At 46.0% G+C, this 27,801-nt stretch overlaps 2 protein-coding genes across 4 annotated transcripts; both read right to left on the bottom strand.

Annotated features, from left to right (window-relative positions):
* Positions 1–9,920: 9,920 nt before the first annotated feature.
* Mgarp (mitochondria localized glutamic acid rich protein) lies at positions 9,921–15,758 on the bottom strand. Of its 2 annotated transcripts, none has more exons than XM_090356934.1 (4): positions 15,652–15,758; positions 13,510–13,613; positions 12,439–12,532; positions 9,921–10,697 (listed from the first exon to the last, which is right to left on the bottom strand). In XM_090356934.1, exons 1-4 carry the CDS (start codon positions 15,731–15,733, stop codon positions 10,267–10,269), a joined length of 711 nt encoding a protein of 236 aa, XP_090213060.1. In that variant the 5' UTR covers positions 15,734–15,758; the 3' UTR covers positions 9,921–10,266. The 2 variants fall into 2 exon arrangements, with proteins under 2 accessions (XP_090213060.1, XP_090213059.1); XM_090356933.1 differs by lacking the exon at positions 15,652–15,758 and adding an exon at positions 15,143–15,332.
* Positions 15,759–16,968: 1,210 nt separating this feature from the next.
* On the bottom strand, positions 16,969–26,061 carry Ndufc1 (NADH:ubiquinone oxidoreductase subunit C1). Of its 2 annotated transcripts, XR_016539445.1 has the most exons (5): positions 25,965–26,061; positions 25,618–25,721; positions 24,571–24,650; positions 23,262–23,338; positions 16,969–17,197 (listed from the first exon to the last, which is right to left on the bottom strand). XR_016539445.1 is itself a non-coding variant. In XM_090356932.1 (4 exons), exons 1-3 carry the CDS (start codon positions 26,029–26,031, stop codon positions 24,591–24,593), a joined length of 231 nt encoding a protein of 76 aa, XP_090213058.1. In that variant the 5' UTR covers positions 26,032–26,061; the 3' UTR covers positions 23,202–23,338; positions 24,571–24,590. The 2 variants fall into 2 exon arrangements, 1 of the variants encoding a protein (XP_090213058.1); XM_090356932.1 differs by lacking the exon at positions 16,969–17,197 and having other exon boundaries at positions 23,202–23,338.
* Between the last annotated feature and the right edge of the window lie 1,740 nt (positions 26,062–27,801).

Raw genomic sequence — 27,801 nt, 5'->3', positions numbered from 1 at the left:
CCTTTCCAAATTTGGAGTCCAGCCATTCAAACTGGATTGAGGAATCCACCCACTTCCTTCTTGTTCTCAAAGCAGTCTCATTTAAAGTATCCATTATATTTCCTGCAGATTGCTAAATAACACGGTGAAAATCCAACTGATTTTATGCATCCCTCTGTTAATCTCTATGATGTTTTGGTCTGAGATTGTCTGCTGATTCTTTACTCGGATCTCCCACAGCGAAAGGCCCTGCAGAGCAGCCAGTGTCTTCCCACACCCTTCAGAGAAGTCTGCACACAGCCATCAGTGACTATATTGGTTTCTTTCCCACCCAGGTGTCTGCTCAAAACGATCCTTCCAACACAAAACTCCCTCCTTGTCTGTAATCCTAGATCTAAGGACCCCCATTAAAAGCCAGTCTAGGGCCGGGAGTTTGGCCTAGTGGTAGAGTGCTTGCCTAGCATGCACGAAGACCCCGGTTCGATTCCTCGGTACCCCATATACATAGCAAAAAAAGCCAGAAGTGGTGCTAAGGCTCAAGCGGTAGAGCTCTAGCCTTGAGAAAGTCCAAGGACAGTGCCCAAGCCCTGAGCCCAAGCCCAGGACTGGCAAAAAAAAAAAAAACAGTCTAGGCAGACAAACCAAGAGACTTTTTTATCTTTTGCCAGTCTTGGAGCTTGAACTCAGGGCCTGGGCACTGCCTTGGACACTTTTTGCTCAAGGTTAGTGCTCTGCCACTTGAGCTACAGTGCCACTTCTGGCTTTTTCTGTGCATGTAGTACTGAGGAATCAAACCTAGGGCTTCGTGCATGCTAGGCGAGCAGTCTATCACTAGGTCATGATCCAAGCCCCCAAAAGACTCATCTCTTAATTTACCAGCAAAAAGCCAGGCATACAGCTGGGGTTCAAGTAGTAGAGTTCCAGCTTTGAACAAAAAGAATCTAAGAGACAATGCCCAGGTTCTGGGTTCAAGCCCAAACACACACACACACACACACACACACAGTCCTCTCAGGCCTACCTAGCCATCAGTGTCCTGCTCATACACAATTTCCTCCTTGAAACTTTGGGGTTTCCCAACACCTTCCCATCCCCACCAAAGTGGGGATGCAAACTTGGTTTTGATTCACCCCCAACCAACATTTAATTTTGCTTCTGCTTATAATTATTGCAGACAGCAACCTCGTATCTTTCAGAAACATTAGTCTTCAAAGTCATCAAGCAAGGCCCAACTTTAAAATGAGGATGATAATAGTATGAGACGGCCAGGTGCGGTGGCTCATACCTGTAATCCTGGCTGGTCAGGAGGTTGAGACCTGAGGATCGTGGTTCAAAGGCAGCCTGGACACTAAAGTTCATAGGACTGTTCTCTCCAATTAACCACTAGAAAACCGGAAGTGGCACTGTGGCTCCAGGGGTAGGGCGGTAGCCTTGAGCTGAAGAGCTTATGGACAGTACCCAGGCCCAGAGTTCGAGGGTAAGGAGCAACCAAAACAAAACAACTTGTATTGTGTTGGTTAATCGTGATTGTCAGCTTGAGTGGATTGAGAGAGACACACACACTTCTGGGTGTGTTTACGAGGGAGGGACTTACCTGAGATTACTGGCATGAGGGACTGCAACTGAGGAGGAAGGCCTGCTCAGGGCTGGGGGCCTGGAGGAAATGGGAGCGGAAGGTGGAAGAAACCTGCCTGCCAGCGGAGTGTCTGCTGCTGCTGTCTGCTTCACAGACTCGACTCCAGGGAGTTTCAGGTTTACAGCCTCGGACAAGTGCCACGTCAGTGGATCCCTGCATTCCCACGCTTCGAGTCTGGAAATGAGCTGCCACACAGTTCTCTAGCTCTCCAGTGTACAGACAGCCATCATGGCACTATCCAGCCTCCAGTAGTGTAAGCTGGTACAATAACTATCCTTTTAGGATTACATGGGTATGTACGCATGCCCTTCTAGTAACCCTGACTAATACATGTAGGAGCAGGCTGAAGAGAATGTAGGTGAGGCTGTGTGGAAAGGAGGAGGAAGGCTGATACTGAACACACAGAAAAACTGAAGTCCTCTGGTCCTCCTCCTAATAATTTACTCAATGTGGAACAAAACCATAAACTGTCCTATTTCCCATCTAGCATAAAGTCTCTAGGACTTACTGAAAGACTTGTGTTTTAGCAAAATTGATGACAGGAAGTGGCGGTATGATTCAAACTATTGGTCCTGTGGTCCTGTGGTAGTCTAGCCTTAGTCTATTTAGAGGAACACTCGAAGGATCTATTCAGTGAATGTTTCTTCTTGTTACACTGAGAATTTATGTCCACTACACGGCTTTGATGCCACTCACAGGTTCTCCAAGTTGCAGATTGTGCTTTCTAGTACGAGAGAAATCACGTGAATATTCTTCTTCACCTGCAGTTTACCTTCTCAAAACGAAAATTAAGTATGAGTCCACGTCAATCACTCAATTGTCCCTCTGTCTTCCTGCTCCAGTCCTTTCCTTCTGCTGGCCCAAACTTCCCAAGCTTGGGTCTGAGAGCAAGGTGTTTAAAACTCTTGACTAAGCGCCCTCTTCTGTTTAATACGTTTAGTGCAAGCCTGAAAGCTAGAAATGGTTGGGAACAAATCTAAAAGAATCCGAAAGGATTTCTGAGCTGGGCACCAGTGCCTCACACCTATAATCCTAGCTACTCAGGAAGCTGAGATCTGAGAATCGTGGTTCAAAGCCAGCCTGGGCACAAAAGTACATGAGACTTATCTCCAATTAACTACTAGAAAATGGAAAGTGGCACTGTGGCTCAAGTGGTAAAGTGGTATCCTTGGGCTGAAGGGCTCAGGGACAGTGCCCAGGCACTGGTCAGATCCCATGACCTGCCAAAAAAAATGTAAAGAACACTACAATAAACAAAAAATAATGTTTCACATGAAATCCCAAGTGTAATGCCTCTCACTTCAGAACTTTTGAAGAATCTGTGATGCAATTTTTTTTTCTAATGGAGTCTTAAAATTTATTTTTTGTGGCAGTGCTAGAGCTTGAACTCAGAGCCTACTATTTGTCCTTTAGCTTCTTTCAAGGGTGGTAATCTGCCACTTGAGACACAATTTTTTGCTAATTGGAGATAAGAATTTAATTGACTTTTCTGCCAATGTTGGCTTCAAACCATGATCCTCAGATCTCAGCCTCCTGAGTAGGTAGGATTACAGGTGTGAGCCACAGCTCCCAGCAAATTTATTTGACAAATAATAATTGTATATGAGGTACAATGTAATATTTCAATCCATGTGTAGAATACAGAGTCAGTCTAGCTAGTTAACCTATCACCTCACCTTTTGCGGGGGTGGGGGGGTCTTGTGGCTTGAACTCGGCCTGGGCGCTGTCCCTGAGCTCTTCAGCTCAAGACTATCACCCTAACCTTGAGCCAAGCCCCACTTCCCATTTTCTAGAGATTAATTGGCAATAAGAGTCTCAGATCCTTTTGTGCCCGGGCTGCCCTTGAACCTTGATCCTCATATCTCAGCCTCTTGAGTAGCTAGGTCATCTCACCATTTTTTAAAATTATTGTAAGCATGTTAGGAATATATTATTTTTGGTCAGTCATACAGTTTGAACTAGATGCTGTCCTTGAGCTTTCTTCGCTCAAGGCTAGTGCTCTATCATTTCAGCCACAGCTCCACTTCTGGGTGCTTTTTGTTTTTGTTTTGGGTGCTTACTTGCAGATAAGAGTTTCAATGAACTTTCTTGTCTAGGCTGGCTTTGAACCACAACCCTCAGATCTCAGCTTCCTGCATAGCTAGGATTACAAGAGTGAGCCACTGGCGCTTTGGAAATACGTGCAATTATTCCAGCATTCTTTTTCTGGCCACTAGGGGGAAGAGTAGAATGTCAAAAACTTTGAGAATGGACAGTACCGGCTTGCAATTCCTTCCACAGGTGCTCAAGTTCCTTCTATAAAATGGTGGTGTGTTCGCATACAATCTCCACATATCTCCCTCTTCCTACACATCATGTCCAATACAATGTCAGTGCTATGAGAACAGTACGGACCCAGCATTGTGTAAGGAATGACAACAAGGGAAGTCCGTGCAAGTTCAGTCAGACACAGTCATTTTTCTGAATATTTTCCACTCACAGCTGGTTGAGTCTGCAGATGTGGAGCTTGCAAGTCTGCAGGGCACGTTGTACCACTTGTAACTGGAAGAGAAATGTCCATTTGGTGTCCATGAGACATCCCCAGGGGCCAGGTACTGGTGGCTCCTGCCTGTAATCCCAGCTGCTCAGGAGACTGACTCTGCTTCCCAGCCAGCCTAGGAGGACTGGCCAGAGATTCTTATCTCCAGTTAACCATCAAAAAGTTGGAAGTGGAGCTGTGGCTCAAGTGGTAGAGCTCTAGCCTTGAGAAAGTCCAAGGATAAGGCTCAGGCCCTGAGCTCAAGACCAGGACTGGCAAAAAAATAAATAACTAAGGGACAGAACCCAGGGAACCCTGGGTTCAAGCCCCAGTGCTGGCACAAAAATAGTTGATGCACAAAAGCGCTCTGCACTTAATGTCCGTTTTGTTTGCATCAACGGGTGCTCTTCTGTTTCCTTGATATTAATTTTGGGAAAATATGGCTGCCAGAAAAAAACAAAAACAAAGAAAAACTGTTCTTTGTTTAAGGGATAACATCAACATTTAAGAGTTGTTGAAGGCAGCATGTCTTTGGCAGAAGTTGAGCAGTATGATGGAAAAGTGAATCAGTACCTCATCCTTATGCTCAGTTTTTCCTCCACAGTGATCTTGGAACCATGACCTGCAAATACCAAGTGTCTGTTACACCACAGTGTGAATTGTAGTGTGTGATCTAAGAGTTAATATTAGTAAACTAAGTCTGTCTTGAACACCCCACCCCCCAAAAAAAGTAAGAATCTAGCTTCACATGTCAACACTGATGGTGAAGGAGAAAGTTGGTTCATACACTTCCATGAAAAATGCAGATACGAAACAGTCTATTAATCGTTAATCTCTTAGCAACTGACAGAGCCAGGAACAAAATTCAGAAGGGAATCAAAGAGCATGCGTGGTCCTACAGCCCAGGAAACCTCAAAATGCATCTGGAACCCTCTGCCATCCTAAATATTTAAAACAGACAAAAAACACAAATAACGTTTTACTTTTTAGTCTAATCATTAGACCCAAATACAAAAGATAGCAACTGCGTACTTTTTCTTGAGATACTTTAGAGTCTTTCGTAAGTATTATTTGTTCTTAATTCAAGTAGATCTTTTCTTATCTCCATCACATATTTGACTTTTCTGAAAACATAACAGGAAATTGCTTCAAAAATGTCTGAAATGAATTATTTTCAAACTATTTGGAAGAATGGAATCCTTTTCATTATCTGTCCTCCCCATCCCTAGTTTTTTTTTTTTTCTGGTCATGGGGCTTGAACTCTGGGCCTGGGCACTGTCCCTGAGCTCAAGGATACAGCCCTACCCTTGAGCTACAGCACCACTTCTGGTTTTCTAGTGGTTAATTGGAGGTAAGAGTCTTTAGGGGGCCTTAGTACCTGGGCTGGCTTTGAACTCAGCCTTCTGAGTAGCTAGGATTACAGGTGTGAGCCACCAGCACCTGGCCTTACCATGTTTTTTAAACTGCGTATTCATATAGATTTTGATTAGACAGAACTCATCCACTTGAGGAAACTGAGCAGCTCTGAGCACTAATGATGACATGAGCAGTTCTGCCAATAGTCATGAGAAAACAGAAAATACTGGAAAAAATCAAAATACCCAATAGGTAAAAACAAATTAAGGTGGTACTGGGACCTAGTTTCATTACTGTTGTTCTCATAAATAATTCTTTTGAAGTAAGACATCAGTGGGCAAAAAAAAAAAATAGTATCAGTGCAAGTGCTTATATAAGCTCTCATACCAAACTTAATTGACCTGATTCTTGAATGCATTTTAAGGAATAATAAGAGTTGGAGTGAACTGTTTTAACTTTCAGCTTAGGAGAAAGCTAGTCATTCTGATGTGGAGAGTCAGGTTTAAACACTTGGGAACAATTCTTTTCTTCAGGAACAGTGGAGCTAAGCTAATGTGAGGTGGCACATGTAATTGCACTGGAATCTGCCTGCAGCTGCAGTTCTCACGGAAGCTGGCTGTGCTAGAATGCTCAGCCTGATGTGGGGAAGGCAGACCACTGCCAGCTCTGACCCCTCATGGCCCTCCTCTTCCCTTTACTGATGAAGACCTGAGTAATACACTGCTAAGCAGAATGCTTCCTTGAAAAGGTACCAACAGAATGAACATGCCATTTAGAACATTAAGCAGGCTTTCAACTGAGAAAAATATAGGTTTACGAAAAATGTGTACCTGGAAATGTCATTAATCTCTCTATAATCCTAATAAGTTATTGGCATTAGTAACTACACTTTCTTTTGTGTGCTAGTACTAGGATTGGAACACAGGGCTTTTTTGTTCAAGGCTAGTGCTCTACCTTTGAACTACATCTCCACTTCCACTTTTCAGCTACTAACTGGAGATAAGCGTCTCATGGACTCCCAGCCTAAGCTTGCTTACAACTGGAATCCTCAGACTCTGGGGTAGTTCAAGATTATAGGTGTGAGCCATAGAGCAAGGCACTAATAATATTACTAATATTATTATTACTTGTTGGTTGTTGTGGGGCTTGAACTCTTTTGTGGGTTGTGGCTGCTGTTCCTGAGCTCTTTTGCTCAAGGTTAGTGCTCTACTACTTTGAGCCACAGCTCTTTTGGTTTTCTGGTGGTTAATTGGAGATGAGAGTCTCACGGACCTTACTTCCTGGGCTGGCTTTGAACTGCAGTCCTCAGATCTCAGCCTCCTTAGCAGCTAGGACTATAGGCATGAGCCACCAATTATTATTTCTTAATTCATTTTTATTGTAATTAATAGAAGGGTTACAATATATTCACCAGATAGAGGGTGCATTACTTCACAAACATTGCTACCCTTTCTCATGTTTTTTTCCCCATTTCCTTCCACCCACCCCCTAGTTATTTCAATAAAGTTAAATCTGATTTTCCTCAAGATGAAAGTTTAAACATAATAAAAATTTTTTTCCCCAGTGTGGTGGCTCATGCCTATAATCCTAGCTATTTAGGAGGCTGAGATCTGAGGATCTCGGTTCAAAGCCAGCCTGAGCACTAAAGAATGTGAGACCTTTTTTTTTTTTTCTTCAAGTCCTGGGCCTTGAATTCAGGGCCTGATCACTGCTGTCCTTGGGCTTTCTCAAGGCTAAAGCTCTACCACTTGAACCTCAGCACCACTTCCAGCTTTTTTCTATGTATGTGGTACTGAGGAATCAAACCCGGGTCTTTGTACATGCTAGGCAAGCACCCTACCACTAGGCCGAGCTCCAGGCCCACGTGAGACTCTTATCTCCAATTAATCACCAGAAAACCAGAAGTGGTGCTGTGTCTTTTTTTTTTTTTTTTTTTTTTTTTTTTTTGCCAGTCCTGGGCTTGAGCTCCGGGCCTGAGCACTGTCCTTGGACTTTCTCAAGGCTAGAGCTCTACCACAGCACCACTTCCGGCTTTTTTCTATGTATGTGGTACCAGGGAATCGAACCCAGGTCTTCATGCATGCTAGGCAAGCACTTTAACCACTAGGCCAAACTCCCGGCCCGGTGCTGTGTCTTTAAGGGGTAGCCTTGAGCTGATCTAGAGCTCAGGGACGACTCCCAGGCCCATAGTTCAAGTCCCACAAGTGAGCAAAAAAAAAAAAAAAAAATCTTATTTTTGCCAGTTCTGGGGCTTGAAACCATGGCCTGGGCATTGTCCTTGAACTTTCTCAAAGTGCCCTACCACTTGAGCCACAGTACTACTGGCTTTTTCTGTGTATGTGGTAGCAAGGAATTGAACCTAGGTCTTTATGTATGCTAGGCAAGCACTCTACCACCAGGCCACTCTCTAGGCCCTGATGAAAATTCTCATGTTCTAAGTTAAAAAATATTGGCCAGTGAAATCCTTGGCTTCCTAATTAACACCCATGATTATACTCAGCAGACATTTGTGGAGTCCTAACACAATTTTTGTTTAAAAATCTTCCAACTTGGGCCAGGAGCTTGGCCTAGTGGTAGAGTGCTTGCCTGTCATGCATGAAGACCCAGGTTCGATTCCTCGGTACCACATACTCTGAAAAAGTCAGAAGTGGCACTGTGGCTCATCTGGTAGAGCAGCACTAAGCTTGAGAAAGGCCAAGGACAGTGCACAGTCCCTAAGTTCAAGCCCCAGGACTGGCAAAAAAATAAATTCTTCCAACTTGTTCACTGAAGACTTAGGAAAAATTTAAATATTTTCCAGACATTTCCTTAGTGATTTCTGAGAAAAACATTAAATGTGCTAAATCATATGGTGCTATGTGATTGGGCAAATAGCTGGCACAGGAACTACTAACACGTTCAGATTCTAATCTTCCCTGATCCAGTTTGAACTCTGAAATGCTGGCTGTGGAACACATTGTGCTTTGTAATAGAAATTTCTTATTTAAAAAGAATAGCCAGAAAATTATCTCAAATAACTTCAAGATTGCTCCACAAATTTTTGAGAACCAATATTGACTAGAAAGTGTGCTGTATTTTATACCTAATCATTTTTTAAATACCTAACATACATCCATGAGAAGTATTTTGGTTAAGTGATTCTACAATGCTTGCATCCTTTTCCAGATAGTTTACAGTTAAGCCTTCATACTCTATCCCACTCTGAGGGTTGTATTTGTCAGTTGTGGGGCCTAAACTCAGAGCCTGGCCAAGGTTAGCGCTCTACCACTTGAGCCACAGCACCAATTCTGGCTTTTTCTGAGTACGTGGTACTGAGGAATTGAACCCAAAGCTTTGTGCATGCTAGGAAAGCACTCTATCACTAAGGCTAACCTCCAAGCTCCAACTTGGAGTTTTTAGTGTACATTTTTATTATATTAAGATCAGTGGAAGGTCTAACAATAAGAATGTTGCTTAGGAGATACTGTGATTAAACTTTCATTACATTGGTTGTTAAAAAGAGGTTAAAATATAGTTTATACTTTATAGCTACTACTTTTGGAAAATATTTGTGTAATTAATATTTAACATTTAGGTAATGTCAATGAATACTGAATTTGTTTTGTGTATGTCTTCCCTGGGGCTTGACCTACCTTTGAGCCAAAATCCTTAGAACTTAGCCTCTGGAGCAGGATTACAGCAGCCTAGGCAGAAAGCCTGGGAGATTCTGATCTCCAGTTAAATACTAAAAAGGCCAAAGTAGAACTGTAGCTCCAATGGTTAAGACTTTGAGTATTAAAAAAAAGTTAAGGGGCTGGGAGTTTGGCCTAGTGGCATGAAGACCTGGGTTCAATTCCTCCATACCACATACATAGAAAAGCTGTAAGTGGTGCTGTGGCTCAAGTGGCAGAGTGCTAGCCTTGAGAAAAAAGCCAAACGACAGTGCTCAGGCCCTGAGTTCAAGTCCCAGGACTGGCAAAGAAAAAAAAAACGTAAAAAAAAAAGCCAAAGGACAGTGCTCAGGCCCTGAGTTCAAGTCCCAGGACTGGCAAAGAAAAAAAAAAACGTAAAAAAAAAGCCAAACGACAGTGCTCAGGCCCTGAGTTCAAGCCCCAGGACTGGCAAAAAAAAAAAAAAAAAAAAGTTCAGGGACATCACCCAGGCCATTAGTTCAAGCCCCAGGATAGGCACAAAACAAAACAAAAAGATACCTGAAAGCATGAATGAATGTTGACATAAATGTAAACCCACATTAAATACTGTTTGACTTGAACTGGAAGCAACTGCACAATCCCTTATGTAATACAGATGGGGAAAGGGAAATAGGTTATTATACTGAAGCCTTCTTCAATACTATTACAAAAGTTTAATTTCTTCATGTGCCATGTGTATTTTCATGTAAGATATATTTTTCTGCACTGTATGTCATTGTGGATAAAAACAAACACTATAAACATTTTTTCTTTTTATTTAAATGAGTTCAAACCAAACTCAGCAATTCAGATCTACATGCAATAAAGTAAGGCAAAGATAGAGCACAATGAATCCAGGTTGTATAGCTAACTCAATTCCAATAATATGAAATGTAAATTTAAAGGTAAAACTATGGAAGCTTTACTGCAATGACACAGTCTGATTGTAGACAGTAGAAAACCATGTAACATCTGGAATCTATTAGTAGACGCCCCAGATCTTCAAGGCACGTGGATGTTTTCTATAAAGAAGTCTCTAAGAGCTGAGGTTACCGAGAGGCAACCAGAGCTGCTGGGCGTCTCTGAGGGACGTTCTATGAAGCAGGTTACTGGTCGTGAGATGAGGCCACCTCGTGCTCCAAGCCCGATCCTTCCTGGAGACCATGCTGAGGGCAGGAGCAGGAGTCATCCGGCGGCAGCTTCTCCTCGTCGGGATCAGGACACACCCCTGCGTTGTGGCTCTCTGGGGGGCTGTGGCTGTGGCAGTAGGGCCCCTCCTGGTCTGGCGCTGTGTGACTCCCCTTGGGGTGCATTCCACGCCTGACCCCCATGCTTTCACCCATGGCCTCAGATGTAACCTCCGGCCCAGTCTTGGAAGCCTGGGCTGCGGCCTCCCCTGGGGTCGTCTCAGAAGCCTCTTCTATAGCCCCTGCTTTAGGAACTTCTTCCACATTTCTCTCCTTAGCTTCCACACCACGCTCTTCGGTGGCTCCTGAATCGTCTTGCCCACCTTCTGGGGTGTCCCCTAGTGTTTTGTCTTTTGGCACAAAAAAAGAAAAACCAAAAAGCCTTCAAGATTTAGTTCACGAGGCAGAATGTGACTTTGATAAAAGCGGGAACACATGGGACACTGAAATCACTGCCCAGAGCTAACCAGACCTATGTGACTGTGTAGACAGTAATGACAAAGTGAGAGGCAAGGGCCTGTTCTTGGCTTCCACAGAGCTCTACTTAGGAAGACTCTGCAGGATTCAGACATGGGAATTTCTGTCTGCCACTTGAAAGGAAAATGGAGATCTTTTTTTGTTGTTGTTGTTGGCCTTGAGGCTTGAACTCAGGGCCTAGACACTGTCCCTAAGCACTTTTATTCAAGGCTAGCGCTCTTCCACTTTTGAGCCACAGCACCACTTCAGATTTTCTTGTGGTTAATTGGAGATAAGAGTCTCATGGAATTAACTGCCCAGGCTGGCTCTGAACCATGATACTCAGATTTTAGCTTCCTGAGTAGCTAGGATTATAGACATGAGCCACCAGGCACTCAGGTCGCACAAACTCTTGAATTTTAAAAATGTGCAGAGACGGGCCTGGGAGTTTGGCGTAGTGATAGAGTACTCATCTAGAATGCATGAATGTCCAGGCTCGATTCCTCGGTACCACATACATAGAAAAGCCAGAAGTGGTGCTGTGCTCTTAGCCTTGAGAAAGCCCAAAGACGGTGCTCAGGCCCCGAGTTCAAGCCCCAGGACTGGCAAAAAAAAAAAAAAAAAAAGAGCATAGATTATTTACTCTAGTGTTAAGAATATGAAACTTCAACCTCCTATGAAGTCACTTTTCTAGCTACTAACTGAAGAAATCACAAATCCTCTTAACCTATGATTTATCATCTGTCAAACAGAACACTGAAAATACCTATCTACCTCACAGGGCTACTGTGAAAATGAACTAGAATGCCTGGTCCCAGTGGCTCACGCCTGTAATCCTAGCTATTCAGGAGGCTGAGATCTGAGGATTGTGTTTCAAAGCCAGGCTGGGCAGTCAAAACCAACAGACTTTTCCAATTAAACCGTAAAAAGCCAGAAGTGGAGCTGTGGCACAAAGGACAGAATGCCAACCTTGAATGAACTAGCTAAGTAACTGCACACGCCCTGAGTTCAAGCCTCCATAAATGGCAAAAACAAACACACATCAAAAAAAGACCTCACAGCTGATAACATCTAGTGTGCTTTGTGCAAAGACCCTGGGGTGATCTGAGTAAAAAACAATATAGCCACATGATGATTTAAAGCAGTAATGGGGAATATGAAAGTTGGGCGGCCAAGAGAAGTAAATACTAAAAAAATCTTGCAGAAACTGGTGTCTCAATAGGGGGAAGAGCATAAGGCCAGGCTGAGAGGCCAAACCACTGGTCATCAGCACAAAGCACTCCAAGTATACTCATCAAAAAACCCATCACATTGTTTGGGTTTTGGTTGGGGTTTTTCTTCCTGAATGAACTCCTGCACAGAGTTCATAGAATAGTATAAGCTGGGCACTGGTGTCTAACACCTATAATCTTAGCAACTCAAGAGGCTGAGATCTGAGCCTCAGAGTTCAGAGCCAGTTGGGCAGGAAAGTCTATGAGACTCTTATCTCTATGAAACTTCTCAGAAAAAGCTAGGCTCAAGTAGTACAGCACAAGTCAAGCACAAAGAGGCTCAGAGGCAGCGCCCAGACTCTGAGTTTTAAGCTCCGGGACCAGCAAAACAAACAAAAAAAGTACAATTAGAAATTCGCTTTACCTTGAAGTGGTTGTAATCCTGCTTCTGTTTTTCCTTTGAAATCAGTTATGTGTTCTGTGTGTTTGGCTGGCTCTGATATGACTGTCTTATAAGTCTGAAAGAAAATATATGCTTAGTTTTACTTCCTGAGCTCTAAAAATCATTGTGCCAAACTCAAAATCATTCATAGTTCTTTTCCATGTAATCATTAGAAGTTAAAACTACAATGCCAATGCAGCAATGAAATCTAAGGATAGCCATTCTAAGCCAGTCTAGGCAGGGCTGAACTCTGGGCCTGCGAGTTGTCCCTAAGCTCCTCAGTTCAAGGCTACCATCCTACCCTTGAGCCACAGCACCACTTCCATCCTTGAGACTTTTTTTTTTTTTTTTGGTAGATCAGGGGGATTGAATTCAGCCTGGGTGCTGTCCCTAAGCTCTTTAAGTCAAGGCTACTGCCCTACCCCTAGGCCTGGGTACTGTCCCTGAGCTCTTCAGCTCAAGGCTACCACTCTACCATTGCGCCAAGCCCCACTTCTCATTTTCTAGATATTAATTGGAGATAAGTCTCAGGTCCTTTTCTGCCTGGGCTGGCTTTGAACTTTGATCCTCAGATCCCAGCCTCCGGAGTAGCTAGGACTGCCCAGCCTTGAGACTCTTATCTACAATTAACTACCAGAAAACTGGAAGAGGTGCTTGGTTCAAAGTGGTAGAGTCAGCCTTGAGAAAAGAGCTCAGGGACATTGCCCAAAACCCCAGTTCAAGCCCCACAACGCCCTAATCCTAGCTACTTAGGATCTGAGGATAATGGTTCAAAGCCAGCCTGGGCATTACTAAAGTCTGTGAGACTCTTTATCTCCAATTAAAACTGCCAGGAAACCGGAAGTGGTGCTATGGCTCAAGAGGTAGAGCACTAGCCTTGAGCTAAAGAGCTCAGGGACAGTGCCCTGCCCCAGAGTGAAAAAAAGTCTTCATGATCATCTAAACTCTCATGACAAGACATTCTATAAGTGCCGTTAGCCCAATGCCCTGATCTTAACACTGCCTGAGTTTCAGTATAAGTGGTAAGGTCTTTGGCCCCTGAACAATACTTACATAATATCCACCGGCGCTGACTGTGACGCCCACAACCAGATAATAAAGCATATTGGATCTCGATGTTCCAGGGACTTTGTTTGATGACATCCGTTGGAGGGATGCTGCGGAAAGCAAGTTTCAACAGTGACCACTTCAGTCATTTCAGATACATCTTCAAAAAAGAAGATCATAGCACATGAGTCTAGCTAAATGAGTGCTTAGAAGAAGGGGAAGGGGGGGGGTTTGGCCAGTCCTGGGATGGGGCCTGAGCACTGTCCTTGAGCTTTAACAAGGCTAGAGCTCTACCACTTGTGCCACAGCACCACTTCCAGCTTTTTCTATGTATGTGGCACTGAGGAATCAAACCCAGAGCTTCATGCATCCTAGACAAGCACTCTACTCCTACGCCATGCTCCAGGCTCCTAGGTTTATTTAAACGTTTATTCTGCAGTGCTAGAATGTGTACCTACTATAATTTAAATTTTTACAACAGACTGAACACTGGGAGCTTACGATTTTTATTTTAAAGATAAAGCAGAGACATTTACACATTTATTCAACTAACACAGCTGAGTACCATGCAGAGGTAATCGTTATACACGCTGGGAACCAGCTCAAGTCTAGAAAAAGGGGGGGTGTGCAGAAGTAATTACAAACAATTGTGATAGAGTATGATATGAAAAGAGCTGTAATAGAGTTGTTTGGTAGATTAAAAATATTGAGGAAAAAAATTCAGCTGGCTGGCTCAAGCTGACTGTTAGAAGAGATACCTCCCTGTTTCAAAAGGAAGTAGGAGTCTGTGCAATGAATAGAAGGAAAAGCGTGATGGAGCGGAAGGCGTGTGTGCCCGTTCCTGGGAAGGACAAAGTGATCTGAAGTGGCCCCATACCGACCATGGCAGATACTGACTTGTGCAGGGCAGATCTTAAGACACCCATGCAGGTGTCAGGCCTTCCTAGTAGCAAAGTCACACGTATTTCCTCTCTGTTTTCCCAGTTTGGATGAAGATGGCAATCTCTTGGGAGGAGGTTTGCCTGTGCCCCAGCTTGCACACGCAACAGGTGGCCTAATAATCTATGACTGGTTAGGGCTTTGACTTGTGCTTGAAAAGACATGCACACCTGTGCATGGCCCACGTCAGTTACTCAAGAGGCGGGAAGCTGGAGAATCTGGGTTCAGAGCCAGCCCAGGCAGAACTGCCCGAGAAGCTCCGTCTACGATTGAACCAGCACAAACCGGTGGCGTGGCAGAGGATCAGACATGACACTCAAAAAAAAGCTGAGTGACGGCCTGAGGCCTTGTGTGCTAGGCCCAGAACCAACGCCCAAGCCTGAGGCCTTGGGAGCCAGGCCCAGAACCGGCGCCCAGGCCTCGTCAGTCTTATCTTTATCCGCCTGGACAGCAGCAGTGGAGTGTTCGTGAGTGCTTGCCACTGAAGACAGATGTGAGTGTCCAGTCGGTGCCCCTCCATCTTAGACTACATAAGACAGTGCGGCACCAGCACTGGACAAGTGTGGAGCTCCGGGCTTGGGAAGGCCGAGCCCAGGGCTGGGGGGGGACGGGCAGGTCCCCTGTCCTCCGCAGGCTGGGGTGCACACGGGTGCGGGGGGCGGCATTTTCACCCCAGGAGCACTTCGAAGGACGTTCTCACCCCCTCGCCAGCACACGACGCGGACCTCGGGCGGGGGTGCCCGGCGGGCGGGGCCTCCCGACGCCAGGCCGAGCTCCGGACCACCGCCCTTAGAGCCACCCAGACACAAGGCCGGCCGTCGGGAGCGTCCTCCCTCCCAGGACGTCGGGGTCTCCTGCCCCGGCGGCAACGGCATTTAGCGTCCGCCCGACCGGCGCGTCCGTCCGCGTGCGCCCTTCGGCGCCGCCCGCCGGCCCGCCTGCCCCTCCGCCCGCGGCCCGGAGCCGGGACCCGACGCCCTCCTGAGCCCCCCGGTTCACCAGGGGCTTCACACCCGGCCGCGCCGCCCCACGCCACGGACGGCCACGTGCCCGGGGTCCGAACCCGCGCGCCAGGTCCAACCGCAGCCCACGGACAGCGCCGCCGGGGTCTTGGGGCGCCGGCCCGGCTCCCCAGCGACCCGGGACCGGGTGTGGAGGCTGTGTGCGAGCGGGGACGGGGCGCCCGAGGGCCCGGCGCCCCGCACTCACCGTCCCTCCCGAGCGGCGCGGGGCTCGGGGGCGCCCTCCGGGGCAGCGCCAAGGTCCGGGACACCGCCCGGCGGAGATACATCGCGTCCCCGCGCGCACCGCCGCCGTCCGCGCGCACCGCGCCGCCGTCCCCGCGCGCAGCGCCCGACCCGACGCCCGGCACGCGGGGCCGGAGCGCCCGGAACCCCCGCCCCGCCCCGCCCCGCCCCTCCCGGAGGCGGTGCCCGCCGCCGCGCTCCGGCGGCCTGGGCCGGACTGCGGGGTCCCCTACGGCCCCCGAAACCTGAGGCTGCAGCTCCGAGGTGGGGTCGGGCGCGTGGACGTTGAGCCGGCCTCCCCGCCCCCCAGCGCAGCCTGGGGGGGCTCTGGACTCAGTTTACCTCCTCCAGCTGGCAGGATCAGTGCGAGCCAGGGCAGGGCCCAGAACCACTCGGTACTCCTTTATGCGACGTGAAATCAGTACTTCCGTGCCAACGGGAAGAACACCAAAACTAGGGGGGAGTTTGGCTAGGGTAGAGCGCTTGTGTAGCGTGCACGAAGACCTAGGTTCGAGCCCTCCGTCCCACCCACACAGAAAAGGCCGGAGTGGATGCTGTGGGAGAGCGCTAGCCCTGCGAAGGCCCACGGGTGGGGCTGAGGCCCTAAGTTCAAGTCCCAGGACTGGCCAAGAAAGGGAGCAGCTGAGGGGCGAGGATGTGCTCTCCCAACAAGGCAGGAGGGAAGAAAATGATGCCTAGCGCTTGAAATCATCACAACCATGACTCACACCTCTAATCCTAGTTGCGCAGGAGGTTGAGATCTAGGGGAATGGGGTTCAAAGCCTGCTTGGGAAAAACCTCTAGACTCCATCTACAATTAACCAGAATAAAGCTGGGTGGACTGGAGGCATAGTTCAAGTGGTAAAACTCCAGCCACAAGCAAGAAAGCCAAGTGAGAGCTGGAAGCCGTGGGCCCAAGCACAGTGCAGGCACAGGTGTAAATCATTACAAGAATACTTAGGGAAGCCCCTTTCAGGACTGCTTAGATCCTTTACCAAGAAGCAGGTGTTCCTGAAAATCAGAAAACTCAGATTGGAACACAGTACACTTGGCAAGCATTTAGTATGCGTTCTCTAGCAAGGAGAAAGATAGACAGCTCTCTTCTCACTGGTGGTATAACTGTTACTGAACTGCTCGGAAGTAGGCCTGGTGGACAGACCACATCTGTCTTACTTCTGCACTCATTCTTGCCTTGGTGTACTTGGGGATGAATCTTGACTGGGTTGTCATGGACAGGAAATAAAGACAAGTAAATGGACTTTAATGAATGAATGTACACTTTTATTGCAATTTCTCCTGTTGTAAGCATCAGATCCCACAGCCCCCTTCCTCCAAACCTGAGTAAACATTTGCATTCTGAATTCTCAGCAGTTTCTGGACCTCCATGAATTGTAACATTAGCACTTTGCAGAAGAGGACTCTGCCAGGCATTGGCTAGCTTCCTAGCAGCTGGCTGGTCCCATTATTCATGAGGCTGCCCTTGGGCACAGCCTTGGCATTTTTCTTGTCTGGAAAACAAGAATCAAGAGATAACTCACCAATATGGCCTTCACCTAACATGGTTGCTGCTGAAGATGGTATTAGTTTTGAAAGTATGCTATAAGGTCCTTTACTGACAATCTTGATGATGCTTATACAGCTTGACAGCTATGGAATTAAAAGCATTTTTTTTTTTTTTTTGTCAGTGCTGGGGCTTGAACTCTGGGCCTGGGCACTGTCCCTGAGCTCTTCAGCTCAAGGCTAACGCCCTACCTCTGGGATCACAGCACCACTTCCAGTCTCTTGGTGGTTAATTGGAGGTAAGCATCTCATGGACTTGTAGCCGGGCTGGCTTTGAACCATGATCCCTAGATCTCAGCCTTTTGAGTAGCTAGGATTATAGATGTGAGCCACCAGCACCCAGCTTTAAAGCAATTTTTGTGTATGGGGAGGGAGGGGGTCACAGGGCTTGAACTTGGCCTGGGCACTGTCCCTGAGCTCTTCAGCTCAAGGCTACCGCTCTACCCTTGAGTCAAGCCCCACTTCTCCTTTTCTAATTATTAATTGGAGATAAGAGTCTCAGGTCCTTTCGTGTGCTTTTGGGCTGGCTTCGAACCTTGATCCTCAGATCTCAGCTTCCTGAGTAGCTAGGATTACAGACATGAGCCACCACACCCAGCTTCAAAGCAATTTTGATAGGACTAGTGATTTTCTAGAGTCAACAGGAAGCTCGAACACAGCCAAGTTTGTCTTAGTAGTCAATTCTTGAGGTTTTTGCTGTTTTCTTTGCTTTGAGACAAGATTTCACTGTGCGATCCAAGCTGACCTCCAACTGACAAGGCTTCTCCTTCAGCCTCCTGAGCACTGGCATTACACAACTATATTCACTGGTGCACCAATTTTTCTTTTTGGCTAGTCCTGGGGCTTGAACTCAGTGCCTGAACATTGTTCTTGGGCTTTCTCAAGGCTATAACTCTACCACTTGAGCCACAGAACCACTTCTGGCTTTTTCTATGTACGTGGAATCGAACTTGGGTCTTTGTGCATGCTAGGTGAGCACCCTACCACTAGGCCAAACTCCTGGCCCAATTTTCTTTCTTTCTTTCTTTTTTTTTGCCAGTCCTGGGCTTGAGCACAGGGCCTGAGCACTGTCCTTGGACTTTGTCAAGGCTAGAGCTCTACCACTTGAGCCTCAGCACCACTTCCGGCTTTTTTCTATGTATGTGGTACCGAGGAATCGAACCCGGGTCTTCATGCATGCTAGGCAAGCACTTTAACCACTAGGCCAAACTCCCGGCCCCTCTTTCTTTCTTTCTATCTTACTTTCTTTCTTCTGACAGATTAATACTGATAGAAAGCAAAACAATTTAGGAGTGATTAGGAAGAAAAATAGGTAACCAATAAAAAAGTGTTAAAAAGAATCCTGTCCTAGGGGCTGGGAATTTGGCCTAGTGGTAAAGAGCTTGCCTAGCATGCATGAAGACCCAGGTTCAATTCCTCAGTCCCACATACATAAAAAAAAAAAAAAAAGCCAGAAGTGGTGCTGTGGCTCAAGTGGTAGAGCTCTGGCCTCGAGAAAGCCCAAGGACAGTGCTCATGCCCTGAGCTGAAGCTGAAGCCTAGGACTGGCACAAAAAAAAAAAAAAAAAAAAGAATCCTGTCCTAATGTAGCTAAAATGGAGAAAAGGTATTTGGTTTTGTTGTTTTTGGTGACAATTATGAGGCTTGAACACAGGGATGGGCACTTTGAGATTCTTTGGCTCAAAGCTAGTGCCTTACTACTTGAACTGGCCAGCCTCACTTCCTCACTTTTCTGGTGGTTAATTGGAGGTAAGAGGCTCAGGGACTCTTACGTCTTACCAGATGAAGCTTGGGCTGTCTCCTCAGATCTCAGCATCCTCATAGCTAGGATTACAAGTGTGAGCCATTGGCACCTGGATGAAAAGGTAATCCTCAGATCTCAGCATCCTCATAGCTAGGATTACAAGTGTGAGCCATTGGCACCTGGATGAAAAGGTTATTTCCTGTTGTTGTTTTTTGAGGAAGTGCCTTGTCATGCTTCTGGCCTACAAATCAGAATCCTCTCCCAAAAGGTCTGATATTTTAAAAAATGGTAAATGAAGCTGGGTGTTGGTGGGTCATACTAATCTTGGAAGATGGAATCTGGAGGATCAAGTTTCCAAACCAGCAGAACATTCCAATAGATTTAATCTCCAATTAACCAGCTAAAAGCTAGACTTAGAGGTATGGATCAAGTGGTAGAATACCAGTAAGGAGCCAAAAAAAAAAAAAAAAAAAAAAAAAAAAAAAAAAAAAACCCTGAGTTCAAACTCTATACAGGAAAAACAGGAAAAAAAAAAGAAGAAAAAAATGATCATTGATAGTAATTTATTCTTAGATGTCACTCTGGACTCTGTTCATTTCCTCTTCTGTAACAGAATAAATACTTCTGTGGGCTTCCCTAAGGATACCATAACAAACAAGAGACTTGGTTTAAAACAACAGCATTCGAGGGTACAAGTCCTAGGTGGGGTGTGGCAGGGCCAGCCTCCCTCGGAGCCCCTCCCTGGGAAGAAGTCCCCTGGCCTCTTTAGCTGCTGTGCCAACATTCTGGGCTTGGGGACCCATCACTCCAATCTCTTCTTTATGGCTATCTTCTCCCTCTGTGCCTGTGCTCCTCCACTCTTTCTCTTCTTCTCCCTCTTCTGCCTCCTTCCCTCCCCCATCCAGGACAGCCTCAAATTAAGGAGGTCAAGTGACTTTACTGGTTGTCTCAGGAACAGGAGCGTTTGCCATGCTTGGCTGCATGTCTCTCACTCACACTGGAATTAGTGTCCACCCTTTTCCAGTATGACGTTGTCATAACGAATCAACATCTGCAGTGACCCCATTCCTTTTGTTGGGGAGGGCAGGTATCCAACCCAGGGTCTCACACATGGTAGGTAAAGCCCTTTATTAATGAGCCACACCCCCAGCCCTGCAATGATTCTACTCCCAAATAAAGTCACTTGCAAATATGCCTTCAAAGCTAGGCACAGTGGCTCACACTTGTAATCCTAGCTACTAAGGAGGCTGAGATCTAAGGATCATGGTTCCAAGCCAGCTTGGACAAGGGGGGACCCTCCCTGCACCCTACCCCCATAGGTCCTAAGGCTTGAACACTGGGTTTGGGCACTATACCTAAGCTCCTTTTGCTTAAGACTAACACTGTATCACTTTGAACTTTTTCTGCTCACAAATTGAGCCAAGCCTTCAGGTTTGGCTTTTTGCCATTAATTGGAGATAAGAGCCTCAGAGATTTGTCTTTCCCCTAGTTGTCTTTGAAGCAAAATCTCAGATCTCAATCTCTTGAGATCTTGCAGATGCTCATTAGCTATGTAGGAATCCTGGTCCCTGTGCCAGAGACCAGGAAGCATTTGCTTCACCACAGAATGCCCTAGTCTTCAGGAATGGCTCCCCCTAGTGTTTCACAGGCACAATCAAGAGGAAGCTCCATGGTAAGGATAGTGGCTATATCCTCAAAGTCCTCTGCAGTACTGCTAGTGCGCGCACACACACACGCATGTGTGTGCGTGCGTGCGTGTGTGTGCAGACACAAATAGATATATAATTAGGTATGCTTATATATAATTTTCAACTAAAAACAATGTTTTAAACTTTTCATATCTCAACTTTTCTGTTCCTTTTAGAGATGTGAATTTTTAAGTTTCACTGAAGGCATCTTTAATCGTCCCTAATTTGGAGTCATCTAACTTCTTGGTTTCAATTTCTGTACTAAAAGTTTCTTACTGCTGCTCTAACAAACCCAGCAGTCTTAACAAATGCACATTTACTCATTGGCTTGTTTATTAATAATGGCACCAGGGGTTTGAATGCGAGGCTTGCATACTAGGCAGGTGCATACTATTGGAGGTATACTTTTGGTATCTAGGTAGGGAATCCTTTTTGCCCAGGCTGGCCTGAGGCTGTGTTCATGCCTCAACTGGGATTACAAAAGCAAACCTCTATACCCAACTTGTTGATATGGTTTCCCTGAATTTCTGCATGGACTGACCTTGAAATGCAGTCCTATCTTTGTGTCCCAAGTAGCTGGGGTGACAGTCACGTAAGCTACTTTGTTGGCTCAGCAAACTGATGAACTTGGAGATGTGTAGGCTTGTCTCACCATCAGTTATCAGCAGATTTTTACCCCAGAAAGACAGAACTCTAAGAAACAATTTGTTTTCCTCTTGGCCCTTCAAATCACCAGTGGCATTTTGATTCTTTCGCATACACTACTACTCTGACACTCAGGTGCCTGCTGTCCTCCTCCACTTACGAAGACTTGCAGTTACGCTTGGCCTGCCTGGATCATCCAAGGAAAACCATCAGCACTGGCCTGCCAGAAACTTTCATTCCTGCTGCACCTCATCAGATAACCTAACTTTGTTCCTAGACAGGATGCAAGGACCTCTGCCGCCACCACCCACAATGACGACCAGCAGATCACTCTTCACCTCTGTTCTGGCTTTTGTATGAAATGGCTCTATGTCATGGCGACCATCTTCAAAACAGCCAGGAATCCGGGTAATAATCACTATCACCACTTTCTGTCCTGTCACTGAATTTGCATTGACTTAATTCTGACATAATGTAACTGAACTTAGAGCAAGGCAAGTGTTGTTCAAAGATTTAGGACCGGGTGGGGGGAGGGAAATGGGTACCAAGACACGTGAAAGGATATCAATGTATGTGAATTAATGCACCTTCTATCTGGCAAATATCATGTAACCCTTTTACTAATTACAATAAAAATATATAAAAAGCTTTAGGACCATGACTTTTCCATCATGAGCATTGGCTAAAGCCCCTAACACCATAACAAAGTAACATCACAGATAAGACGTATGTTACTTTTTTTTTTTTTGCCAGTCCTGGAGCTTGACCTCAGAGCCTGAGCACTGTCCTTGGGCTTTCCTCAAGGCTAGAGCTCTAACACTTGATCCATGGCACCACTTCTGGCTCTTTCTATGTATGTGATACTGAGGAAGCAAACCCAGGTCTTCGTGCATGCTGGGCAAGCACTCTACCACTCTTATCTCCTATTACTCCTCCTGGCCTCCATCCTTTTATTTGGTTTCTTTTTTTTTTTTTTTTTTTTGGCCAGTCCTGGGCTTAAACTCAGGGCCTCAGCACTGTCCTTGGACTTTCTCAAGACTAGAGCTCTACCACTTGAGCCTCAGCACCACTTCTGGCTTTCTCCCCTCTATGTATGTGGTACCGAGGAATCAAACCCGGGTTTGTGCATGCTAGGCAAGCACTCTACCACTAGGCCAAACTCCCGGCCCCTAGATTATCTTTTTTTTTTTTTTTTTTTTTTGCCAGTCCTGGGCTTGAGCTCTGGGCCTGAGCACTGTCCTTGGACTTTCTCAAGGCTAGAGCTCTACCACTTGAGCCTCAGCACCACTTCCAGCTTTTTTCTACGTATGTGGTACCAAGGAATCGAACCCGGGTCTTCGTGCATGCAAGGCAAGCACTTTAACCACTAGGCCAAACTCCCGGCCCTAGATTATCTTTTAAATAAGTCCCAAATTTTCAATCTTTCTTGTCTCATACACACACACACACACACACACACACACACACACACACACACACGTGTATGTATATATACACACATATAAGTATGCATATGTATATATATTTAAAAGGATAACTATTTTGATTAGAAATTAAAAGTCGTAAACAGTAAATCCACCAAGAGTGATTACTGAATCAATTTCTTAATTTTTTTTTCTTTTTTTGTCAGTCCTGGGCTTGAGCTCAGGGCCTGAACTCTGTCCTTGGACTTTCTCAAGGCTAGATATCTACCACTTGAGTCTCAGCACCACTTCTGGCTTTTTTCTATGTATGTGGTACCGAGGAATTGAGCCCGGGTCTTCCTGCATGCTAGGCAAGCACTCTACCACTAGGCCAAACTCCCGGCCCCGTATTAAATATTTCTAATAATGTACCTTAGAATTGGAATATTTAAACTTGTCACCATATGCAATATTTGAGGAATAAACAAGTATTTTTATTTATTTCATTTAATGATACTGACTTGATACATACTCATATGTAGCTTCTCTTACATTTACAATCAGTACATGGAGAATCCAGAAGGACTGCTATAGTCATGTGGATCATACCTACAATAAAGAAGAAAAAAACTAAACTACAGAATTAATCAGAAATAATAAATTACACTACTTTCCAACTCTAGAAAATATGCCTAATAATAGCACCAATTTTAAGTACTTCATTTTAAGGTAAAACAAATATATTTTTTCTGAACTGTGAACACTCCCAAAAGCCATGTGGTCTTAATTAAATGCCAATTTCACTTATTTATTTATTTTTGCCAGTCCTGAGACTTGAACACAGGGCCCCAGCACTGTCCTTGGGCTTTCTCAAGGCTAGAGCTCTACCACTTGAGCCACTGTACCTCTTCTGGCTTTTCTTGTGGATGTGGTACTGGGAAATTGAACCCAGGGCTTCATGCATGCAAGCACTCTACCAGTAGGCCATGCTCTTGGTAAACCATTTCACTTTTGGGCTTGAACTCTGGGCCTGGGCGCTGTCCCTAGGCTGTTTTTTGCTCAAGGATAGTGTTTTACCACTTCTGAGCTACAGCTCTACTTCTGATTTTTGTGTGATTAATTGGAGACAAGACTCTCACGGGGACTTTTCTTCCTGGGCTGGATTTAAACTGTGATTCTCAGATCTGAGTCTCCTGAGTAGTTAGTATTACAGGTTTGAGCCACTAGTGCCCAGCAAAGTTGAGATTTTTTTTTTTTTTTTTTTGCGAGTTCCGGCGCTTGAACACAGGGCCTGGACACTGTCCTTGGGCTTGCTCAAGGCTGGTAGATTCTGTGGGAATCTTATTTCCAATGACCCATCAAAAAGCTGGAAGGAGAGGTATGACTTAGGTGGCACAATGCCAGCCTTGAGCCAGAAAGCTCAGGGATAATTCCTAAACCCTGAGTTCAAACCAGTACTGGCACTCACACCCACACAAAAACTTGTTAATGTGTCAAAAATGTTTCAAGTTAAAAAGAAAAAAATTAAAGTATTGTATTTAAAAGATGGTAAGTTGATGCAAGGTGGCTCATGCCTGTAATCCTAGCTACTCAGGAGGGTGGGATCTGAAGATCTCAGTTCAAAGCTGCCTAGGCACTAAAGACTATGAGTCTCTTATCTCCTATTAACAATTAGAAAAACAGAAGTGGCGCTGTGGCTTAAGGTGTAGGGCGGTAGCCTTGAGCTGGAGAGCTCAGGGACAGGGCCCAGGCCTCGAGTTCAAGCCCCATGACCACCACCACCACCAACAAAAAAAGGTCAAGTTAACTTGTATAATCTATTCACAAAATTCTATACTTACTATATTTGCATTTCCAAATTTTATTCTAATCCATTTCTTTTTTTATACTCTAAAACATCTTCATGATGTTGTGTGATGAGCTGCAAATTAAAAATTAAAGTTAGGAATGCAATAGTTCTGGAAACAAAGAGAAAGACACTAATAACAATCCTTATATTTTAAATAATAGCTTAAAAATCAGTACTATTCTACTTAAAAGTAAAAAGCTGGGCTGGGAGTCTGGCCTAGTGGTAGAATGCTTGCCTACCATGCATGAAGACCCAGGTTCGATTCCTTGGTACCACATACAGAGAAAAAAAGCTGGAAGTGGTGCTGTGGCTCAGGTGGTAGAGCTCTAGCCTTGAGAAAGTCCAAGGACAGTGCTCAGGCCCTGAGTTAAAACCAGGACTGGCAAAAAAAAGAAAAGAAAAAGTAAAAAGCTAAGAGATTAAAAATCTCAAATTCTCCTGGCTGGTAGCTTTTGCCTATAATCCTTGGATTATATATGCAGGAGTCTGAGATGTGAGAATGGCAGGTAGAGAAGCCAGCGTGGGCAGGAATGTCTGAATCTTAACTCCAGTTAACCACGCAAAAAACGAGTTATGGCTCAAGTGTAGAGTGCAATAGCTTGTAGCAACAAACAAACAAACAAACAACAACTCAGGGACTATGCCCAGGCCCTGAGTCCAAGTCCAAGTCCTGGGACTGGTGAGCGCACACATGCACGAAGAAGGCAGTTCTTGAAAATGTAAAATCAAGTTGGGCCAAAGACATTTCATTTATTACTTTTTAAAAAAAATTTTCTTTTGCCAGTCCTGGGCTTGAGTCCTTGGACTTTCTCAAGGCTAGAGCTCTACCACCTGAGCCTCAGCACCACTTTCTTCTATGTATGTCGTACCGAGGAACCGAACCCGGGTCTTCGTGCATGCGAGGCCAGCACTCTAACCACTAGGCCAGGCTCCTGGCCGCTCAAAGGCGTCCCATAAAGACATGGGAACTGGGAGCGCGGTTGGTGGCAGCGTGCCTGCCAGCGTCTGAGCCCCCCGCCCCGGGCGGCGCCGCACTCACTTTGTACCACAGGAAGGCCGTGGTGGCGAAGGTCAGCACGACCTTGGGCCAGTTGGGCTGGGCGTGCGGCGGCTCGCGCACGTAGAACTTGGACCGGGCGGGTGCTGAAAGGGGACAGCGACACTGTCACTCGGGGAGGAGCGTCCACCCCGGGCCTCCGCCCCCCCTCCGAGGACGCCCGCCGGCGCCGCCGAGCCGGGAGCGGGCGGCCCAACCCCGGAGGCGGAGGGTGGCCGGGGCCGGCGAGGTCGGGGGGCCCCGCGGCGTCGGCGGCGCGCCAAGCCCCCCGGCGGCGGGCGCCCGAGGCGTCCTGGCAAGCGTGGGCTAGGGGTGGTAAAGACACTCACAGCCGCTCGGGAGCCGGGCCGGCGCCAGCAGCCGGGACAGGGGACGCAGCAGCGCGGAGGGCGCCATCTTGCCGGCCGGGCACCGCCCCTTCCTCTCCGGGCCCCACGCCGGCGCGGAGCCGACGCACGCAGGCGCGGAGCCGACGCACGCAGGCGCGGAGCCGACGCACGCAGGCGCGGAGCCGGCGCCCCCTGGCGGCCGGAAGCCGTGCGGCAGCCCAGGCCGGCAGGCCTGGCTTGTAAGTGGGTCAGGAAGTTGGTGTTAAAGAGGGGACGCCCGTGACCTGCCTAGACGTGTGTTGGGAAACTTTGAAACTCTGATTACGGAAATTATATTGAAAATAAAAGATCTGAGTGGTGCTGTGGCTCACGGGGTAGAGATCTAGCCTGGAGAAAGCCCTGTGCTTAGGCTCTGAGTTCAAGGCCCAGGACTGGCAAAAAAAAAAAAAAATGACCAGCTGTGTTTTTTCTTGTACAAGTGAACCAGGTTTTTGGATATTCAAGTCCCAAAGCAATCTGATGTCTGAAAAGCGTGTGTATAATATGTAGCATGATAGATAAAGTCTGACCCCTTCAAGCCATTTCTTTAAATATAATAATGTGGACTGGAGGTGTTGCTCAAGTGGTAGAGTGCTTGTAAAGCAAGTAACAAGACCCTGGATTCAAACTCTGAAACTCCCCAAATTACAAAACTAATGACTCTGAGGTTTATTTTAAAGCAAACAAGTGTTTGCAAATATACAACTTTTTTTTCCCCTTGAACTCAGGCCTAGGCACTGTCCCTGAGCTGCTTTTGCTACTTCTTGAGCCACAGCACTACTTCTGTCTTTTTCTGTTTATGTGGTTCTAAGGAATGGAACCTAGGGTTTGATGCATGCTAGGCAAGCACTGTGGCCCTAAGTTTCATTCCCAGTCCTATGGAACACTTTTTAAAGCTTTTTTTTTTTTTTTTAAATTATTGACCAAAGAGCAATAAAAGACTCCCTTTACAACTCATTTTAAAATGTAAATGAAGTCTAAAAAGGTTGCTAAAATGTGAGTCACTTTAGAGTGACTTTGAGCCTCCTGGACTCATGTTCAAGTAAGCAAACCACCTAACTAATGCGGTGAGTCAGTTGCCTCTTAACTTCTTGTCCACTCAGCAGCCTGTCAGTTGCATATCCTGTCAACACCATCCCTTAGAATCTTGTCCTGACACTTTTGCCAGTCTCAGACAAGTTAAAACAACACCCACATTTAGTCAGAGTATATAGAACTAGTATGCAAATGACTAATATCAGTACCTGTGATGTGTAAAGTCTATTTCGTTCTTTCAGCCCTTTGCTCACTGTATCCTTTCACTGGAGTATATTTTGGGAAAGTGATGAGGTATAAGAACACCACGCTCAGCAGGTTGGACAGAACCCTATACTTGGGGTAAGCGGCTGTAGGTGACATTCTCTCTCTCTCCTCAGTTGTGGGACTACACAGTCCCTGAGGCTCTTTGTGCTCAGGTTAGTGTCTACCACTCCAGCAACCATGCCACTTCCAAAACTAAATCTTGAAAAGAATTCCACAGAAGCAAATTCAGCCAGACGCTAATACTATTATATTTTGGTAGGAGTTACTTCATAACGTTAATATAGACCATATTTTTTCATTTGAATGTTAAAACCTTTATTCAGGTACACAGAGAGGACATTTGAGTTAGCATTTAGCCAACCAGCTTTAGGTCTAGATGTTTCCAGCAGGTAATTTTTTTTTTTTTGTCTTGTACGGGGGATACAACCCAGGACATTACACTTAAGAGGCAAGCACTTTGCCACTGAGCTATGTCCCAGCCCTCAGTAGTTAATCT

This window comes from Megascapheus bottae, chromosome 23 (genome assembly GCF_031878675.1).
Source record: "Megascapheus bottae isolate mThoBot1 chromosome 23, mThoBot2.hap1, whole genome shotgun sequence".
NCBI classification, from domain to species: domain Eukaryota; kingdom Metazoa; phylum Chordata; class Mammalia; order Rodentia; family Geomyidae; genus Megascapheus; species Megascapheus bottae.
This window is presented reverse-complemented; position numbering and strand designations above follow the sequence as displayed.